The sequence below is a fragment of the Limulus polyphemus genome, unplaced genomic scaffold (assembly GCF_000517525.1).
Source record: "Limulus polyphemus unplaced genomic scaffold, Limulus_polyphemus-2.1.2 Scaffold934, whole genome shotgun sequence".
NCBI classification, from domain to species: Eukaryota; Metazoa; Arthropoda; class Merostomata; order Xiphosura; family Limulidae; genus Limulus; species Limulus polyphemus.
The window spans coordinates 363,210-371,410 of record NW_013666544.1 but is presented as its reverse complement, the minus strand read 5'-3'; the positions used below and the strand labels follow the sequence as shown (position 1 = coordinate 371,410).

Genomic DNA, 8,201 nt, shown 5'->3' with positions numbered 1-8,201 from the left:
TCTTTTTTTAGTTTATTAAAAACACTTCAGTAAAAAATATGATTTTTTGTATGTGAAAGACTTATGATATTTACTGAACGACTGACAAATTTCATGAAGATATACACACTATATTAAAAGTTAGTAGTATCAAATCTATAAAAGACTTTGAATGAGTACAAAGAGGTCATGTGGTCAGTCAAATTGACCGAGCCAGTGTTGAGAGAGTTAAGCAAGTATAGATAATGGAGAAACTACAAAGTGTAATGTACTGTGTTTTTGTTGTCACTCAGGTTTTTACATTGTACACTGATAAATATCCTATTAACAAGAAAAATGTCACAGAGAAAGTTATATAATTCCTACAGTACTACCAAAACAAACTAACACATCTTTGTCTCTACAGTCCAATCCTATTATTCTGCACAATGAAAAGGAAACAAAAGTTGCTAATATCAAAACAAATCAACAAAATTTTATGCAAGTCATGGAAATATAGAAGTAATACCACAAACATGTATAAATGAGAGATTATATGATGACAGGAACTGAATTAAAATTTATAAATGAAACTTTCACATGAAAAAAAATTCTATGTTTGAAAAATAACTTGATCAATGTCTTAAGTTTTTTTACTAGCTGTGGATTTGAATGGTTTCTCCCATATTGGTCTAATCCAGAGAAAGGAGTCTAAGAAACAGTATATCACACCTTTTACTGTTCTTTTCTTATAAAAAGTTGAAGGAAGTACTACCAGATATTAAAGCTTTATAAGTGCACTATCTTTGTATTAATTTTCTCACTTTCTAATTGTGCCAAATCCTTTGCTCGTTCAGCCTGAGACAGCTTGATTTCCAAGTTGTTGATTTCTTCAACTGTTGCTTTCTACAGATATCAAATACAGTCACTAACTTCTAACCATAATAACAACTTATCAACTATCACAAATAAAAGGAAATTAATCATTTTAGGCAATGTAGGTATAGGTTTGGACAACACAGCAATCTTTACTTCCACAAAACAGGATATTTTCATGTACATTTAAATGTCAGCATTAGTCTCCTATTCAGGCTTTTCTTGTCTAGTTTACATTACTAAAGCAAATTATTAACAATATAAGCATAAAAATATTATTTCTTGACAATGCATGTATCACATTAATCAATCTCCTGTAACCTAGGTAACAGTTTCTATGATAATACAAGTACACATATAAAGATCAAAGTATTTATTTCTTTAATAACTTTAAGTAGTGTAAAAATTAATAATAAAGGTAACATAAACAAACAAATCTTCCTTAAGGTAAAAAATAAACAAACTTTTCAACAGTGCTCTATTTAGTAACATCTCTTTTTCTTTTGTTATTTAGATTATTTGGAGATTAGCATCAATGATCTTGGTTGCAGCATTTTGTAACACATATACACGTTTCCTCACTTGTTAGACTTGTTTACTTTGTATATTTAATATCCTTTATGTTAGTTAAATTTAACAGTAAAGTTCAACAGCACCAATACACTAAATTATCATGTACTAGAAGTTAATACTTAGAATGTTATACAAACCATTTATTTTATTATTACAAATTTGTTATTTAAAAACTGGGTGATTAACGTAGTTCACATGTTTTAAAGGAATATAAAAACAGATTCTTATTGTATAAAACAAAAAAATAAATAAAATTTAAATCACCATAATATTTGATGGGAAACATTTTCTACAGAAATCAAAAACTAAGTTTCAGAATGATACTTTAAAATTCAAAGTTTTTAATTGGCTTATGAAACAGTTTTAAAAAAAGATTTCACAAAAAACAAATAGAAAGGCAATTAACCTTTGCAGCTTTCTTTAACTCTTTTCTGATTCGTAGTTCTCGTTGTTCACATTGGGCCTACAAGAAGAAAACCAGTTCGTTCTAATGAACTACATATCAATCTTGAACAATTTATATTCTCCTAAAAACAAGAATGTAAGCTTATAAAAGCTGAAACCTAAATAACTTACTAAAGGAATTAAACATTTGGTTTAAACCACACTTCATATTTCTGTAAAATTTCACTAAAGACATTTACATTTTCTTACTGAAGAATACAACTGTGAAAATTCTTCCTTTGATATGCTTGGCATATTTTTAGTATCAACCAATTCTGCTACCTTGAGTTTTCAACAACTATAAAACATTTTACTTGTGTTTTGTAAAGATAAATTTTATATATTATATTCATTATATACAACAATAAGATATACACTTTTAGTAAATGTTACAAGTTTGTGGAATTGTTTGCTTGTGATAACAGGCACGTGTTAGTTTTAATAATTTTAAACTTTTATCAATAGATAAACAAACATTATGCCAATGCATCTTTGGAAATAGATTATTACAACTTTCACATCAATGTTTTTCAAATATGAGAAGACTGTATACAGTTTAATTAGAAGAAGCTGGAAAGTAAGAATACTAACCCTCATGAGGCAGAAAATGTGGATTCTGATGAAACTCCATAGATAAAATTATTTGCTGTTGCTGGTTAGGGAACAATATTATTACACGTGTAACACAGATGGGAAAGTGGGAACAACAACTGAGCAAAAACAGTACTGAAACTGGAATGAATCATCTCCTAGTATAGAACCCAGTAATAGTATAGAAGGTATGTATAAGAATGAATCCATGCACAGAATAAAGTATAAGGTACAAACTAGTAATAGTGATTCAGATGTTTGTAAGGCAGTTTTGGAAAGAGGGCCTTGTGGCCAGTCAGTTGAAAAGGTCAAAAGTGTCAAAAATATGGTTAGAAACTACACTACGATATTGCAGTATTACTAGTGACAGCATAGAAAATGGTAAATATCTCTCAAAATCTAAAATAATTTGTCTGAAAAAGTGATAGAGGCATAACTTGGTACAAAAGGAAAATGCCAATGTTTAAAATCTCACAAGTGACCTAAATAATAGACTATATCATGGTTTTGTAAGCCATGAAAAATGCATTATTTTTGTTCATCAGCAACAATCTTAACAATGCCCCATTCCCTTCTCACAAGATCTATAACTGATACAGGCACATTTATATAAAAAATTGACTTTTCTGAATCACACATGCATATCGTTACTCAATTTATTCGTAAAAAATAAGTAAACTTAGCAGGGATGAATATCACTGGCATTATCAAGATGCCAGTTTATCCTGTCAACTAAAAACCAAATGGCACACTTTAGCCTAGAAATCTTCTTTCAACAAAAGCTCCTGTGCTACATTGAAAAAATACCCAACAAAAATAGTGCTGCAGTGATCATGGCCACGAAAATGTCCAAAGATGACAGAAGCAAGGAAAAAAAAGGGAGTTCTCTCAATACTGTGAAGTTGTTCGCAAACAATTATGACTATGGCCCAAACATTTAACAACATTATTTGACAAAGAGTAAACACCAAAGAAGAAAAATTGAACTTATAAAGGCAGGTATCAAAGGGGGCTAGGGATAACATGGAGAGTCAAACAAAGGGATAGAACAGAAACCTAAAATGGAAAGAGGAGCAAGGCAAAAGGCTCATGGCTTCACACCCGAATGCAAGGTGAGAAAGATATCATTGCCTGTCTCATAAAATGTACAATGTTGACCTAAGTACACCATCTGTTTAATATGGCAGGCAAAATGAATGAAATGAATTCTGATCTATACCACTACATCAGGTGTAATTGTTGAAGCATTAAGCCTCTTTGTGGATATTGAAAACAGATACTTGGTGTATTGCAAGACTAGTCAGGTATAATTGAACCTTAAAAGTGTCCAAAAAGTGCTAACTGCATGACATTAACTGAAGCTTCTAAAAAGACAAATAATTTATGTTGTACTGTGAAAAATGGAAATCTAAAACTAAAATAAATACATATTTATTTTTATCAAATGCAAGATCAACTACATATTACAGGTAGAGATTTTGATGACTTAGTTCTGTGGATACTCACAGAGAGAATATTCAGAAAATAAAGAAAAATGATAAGTCATGAGAATGAAAAATATTTTCCTAGTTGGAAGTTTAGCCACCAGATAACATTGATCCCAGAGTGATGAGAAACATGACTATTATGAATGGTCTTGAGGTAAAAAAAAAAGAGAGAGAGAGAGAAAAAACATTGTAGTGTAATAACAAAAAAGTTTCATTAGATGAAAATAAATATTTGTTTTATTTACCACATTTACAACATAGAAACAAGCCTAGCTAGCAACAATCCCTCTAACACTAATCTGTACAGTAAATAACAATACGAACATCAACTTTTTTATATTCAGTAACACATGTAAACATTTCTTTATAGACGTTTTATTATTGCTTATTAGGAAAGCTAAGTATGAGAAAACTACTACAAACTACATATAAATGAAGTTTCTAACTATTCTGTCATACACGACTGGAATGGTAATACTGTGAATATTTATTGTATTGGAATTTTGATATGACATTACACAATTCACCAGCTGTTTGTATATACTTGTATAGATTATGAAACTAATAAATTACATTCTTTTATATATTGATAATCTATTTTAGTTCTCCATTCCTTGAAGTGTTATGAAAACATAAGCTTTTATTCTTGTAGTGAAAATCACTAATACAGTAAAGTACAGAACAAAGATTTGTAGCCATCACCAACTTTATATGTAACTTGCGAATTGTTCTGAAGCTCAAACATGCAAAACAAGTCGTTAAATGCAATATTCAGAGCAGCCAAGTTGGTTGTGTCAAGATTTCATACAATACCACTGTTTAAGAAACATTTATAAGTGGGTACTTTACCCCCCTTTCAGACATCATTTAGTAATTTGTTTGTCTATACAGGCTATTACTAATTACCATGTCTCTGAGGCAACTACTAGGCTTTGCATTATGCTCAGAGCTGTGACCTAATTATTTTATGTTGCTGTTGCAAACAGTGCACCATATATTGTACTGTATGGCAAGTTACACATAGTTGTGTTTGTTTAAAGTGCCTTCAAGAACTTTTGTCATTTTCACTAAACATGTACCCATATTACCACCAATATTTCCACATTGAGGGTTCATTGTATTTCAAGATGTACAGTAGATGTTCTAGACATTTTGAAGGTATTTATTATGAGACTTATTTATGTTAGACCCATGTAAAAATCTCATTTTGCCTCACTTGTTGGACAGGCATTTCTTGCATACAGCCTTACAGATTCAAAACTAATTTATTCTTTACTTATACAGAGAAAGCTAAGACAAGGTGGTCAGCACAATCTTGACCACTGATATAATATACATCACTATAATTACTTGTCACAGATACTATGTTAATGTATTGTATGAGGTTTTAGAATAGCTTGTATGTTATTTTAAAGGGTATTGTTTGTGAAGATCTTTGTTAGATACATCAGGGTAAAATGAGTTATTCACCAAGTTGCTTTCATTGTGAGCTCACAGGCAGCTCAAAAAAATTAAGATAAATACCTAAACTCTAAATTTTTAGATTCTCTAACTTATGATAAATATATTCTTACACAAGAAAAGTAATTGGGGGGGGGGGATTTTTGCCTGTGAAGTTTTTGTAAGAGTGAAATGGGTCAATATATAATGCTAGATTTTAGTAGGAATATAGTTCTTCTGGTAATGATACACACAAAAAATTTATATTTCAGGTAAATCCTTATATGGTTCTTTTATTGGGGGGAGGGGGCATTTTTTGGAAAGCTATTTTCACTCAAGTGAAACAGACTATTATATAATGTCAGTGTCTATGGTGTTTCCAACATCCTAGTTATCAGGCTGTTTAGAAATATTTGTCAATTTACTGGAAACACTTTTAGTTGACAGCTATAATAATGTATGTTTTTCTACAGATAAGCTTATGTAGTTCCTGTTGTGGTCCTGCCTAATAGTAGTTTGAAGTGGTTTTAAAGAGGTATGGTTATCAAATAGGATGCATTTTCAAAAGTATAACAAGATGGATAATCTATAAACCTTCATAAAATTTACTGGTGTTGTGCACAAACAAAACTAAACAGAATCAAAATAACTAACATGCAAAAAACTTCAACATACAAAACAAGCCTACAACACAAATCATTTGTATACAAGTTTATTTAATGTCAGTCACAGACACAAAAGTTGTCATACACTTTGTCCTACTGGTCATTTGGATAATCAAAAACAAATAATGTTAATTTCTATCATTCTTTTATGCCTCTATTATGTAAAAAAATAGATGATTTATTTACATACTTGGCTTGGCCAATCAGTGGGAAATAACCTTATGGAGGAATGAATCATGTATAACAAGTAACTTCAGTTGGGCATTAGACACAATGTTCCAACTATTCAGTATTATACACAACTTACCTATACAAGTCCTAAAATAAACATCCCTACCATCTATTGGTGTGAATAGATAATGTTTTGGTTATTATTTAAGGCATAAAAGACATAATAACCTTAGTTTAATGTTTTAGTTGTTTCCTGAGAGTAAGTGAGAAGTGACTTTGATGGGGTGAATGGTTAAGTGTATGTAATTATATTTAATTAGCTATACTGATTTTTAGTTTCACTCTAAGTATGGAACTTGCTCTGATTTGCAACCAATGTTTATATATAAAACACATAAATATCACCAAATGTAAAAATCAAACTGATTACTGGGTGACTAAATTACCTTTACAAACAACTCAAAGGAATTACTTATAGACTTTTGTTCAAGTAGTTAAAACGTGATCCTTGAACTAAAAACGGAGATCACATATAGCCCAACTTACCAGGTGGGCACGAGCATTATCAACTTGTTTTTCTCCATCCAAAATCATTTCAAACTGATGCTTAAAGTTTTTCAGGTGTTCTAAAAAAAAAACAGTAAAAATAGAAATTTAAATAGTTATACAAACACACACACATGCACTATTTTCTCACAAGCTTATTAAATTGATATGAAACCAATAACATATTTTTATCGTGATTAGAGCATGTACATTTGCAAAAGCTTTTACTCAATTTTTAATACAAATAAATGTATATCAATACTTTATATAAAAACAGCAGCACTTTAGTTCAGCTTATACTAGAATTATAAGAAAAGAACACTGGAGGAGAAATATTAAAAACCGCATGTAAAACCAAGCCTGATAGTAATATGATAACACAATGCATGAAGTGAAGAATATCCATCAGTTCTCATAAAACTCAATACATGAAATAATTTTAAATGCTCCATTTTAAAAACCTAATAAACTCACCTGTAAATTCTTTCTGCACATCTGTCCATAAATTGTTGAGCTCAGCCAGGTGGCTCATGATATCCTTAAAGTTGATAGAAAACTACGTGTTAAATTAAAGACAAATTTGATTGTTCGTTAATTTTATTTTAGAAATTTATTTCTACTTTTGATTAATGTTACAAACTATATGCATGTTCTTTTAAGACATTAAACACTTATTTTCTTCTCTTCCTTTAATGCAAGTAATTAGTGAACTTACAGTTGCACTTGAGGTTTAGAATAATTATAAATTTCTTTTACAGGTAGTCTTACCTATCTATAAATGATTAATATGAAAATCAAACAAAATAAGTATAATTTCAAACAGAGCACAAAGAATTTATCAATAAAACATCAGGCAGAATTACTAAAACATGCAGTAACTGCAGATCATACATACTTGAATAGCCCTGTTTTCATCTGCAGCCCATGAAGTCATATCCTGAGCAGCTGAATAAAATAAATGAAAATGTTATACAAAAATCATCAAGTAACTAAGACTCAAATTGAGCCACAATATATATAAATACATTATTGTTTAAAGAATGTGTCTATTAGTGTTGTTCTTGGTTTTTACACATCTATATTTCCAATACTGTTGGTAATAGAATCAACTTCTTTTCTTTAAATTATAGTAAAACTTTTATGTTCATCTCAGTATTTTGACAACAACTATTGTCCTCAGCTCAAATTATCAAGACTTGCAAGACTGGATGGAAGAAAGCAGAGGGTTGTTACAAATGAAGTTCAGTCAAACTGGATTAATGTCAAAAGTGGGGTACCTCAGGGCTAAGAATTAGGATCTTTGCTCTTTTTGATTTACATCAATGACATAGATGAAGGAATAGTCAATAATTTACTTAAGTTTGCAGATGATAAAGGTCTTCAGTATCACTAGCTGTGAAGAGGATGCTGCTGATTTACAAAAGGATTTAGATCATTTAGTGAGTTGGGC

General features: G+C 30.3%; 1 protein-coding gene across 3 annotated transcripts in view; it reads right to left on the bottom strand.

Annotated features, from left to right (window-relative positions):
* Positions 1–8,201, bottom strand: part of LOC106461326 — a 25,602-nt gene that overhangs the window by 8,783 nt on the left and 8,618 nt on the right. For all 3 annotated transcript variants that reach the window (XM_022388198.1, XM_013921141.2, XM_022388197.1), the window contains exons 4-8: positions 7,647–7,696; positions 7,226–7,289; positions 6,752–6,831; positions 1,814–1,870; positions 783–864 (exon numbers count right to left, since the gene is read on the bottom strand). In XM_022388198.1, coding sequence (XP_022243906.1) covers positions 783–864; positions 1,814–1,870; positions 6,752–6,831; positions 7,226–7,289; positions 7,647–7,696 — 333 coding nt within the window. The remainder of the gene's footprint in view (positions 1–782; positions 865–1,813; positions 1,871–6,751; positions 6,832–7,225; positions 7,290–7,646; positions 7,697–8,201) is intronic.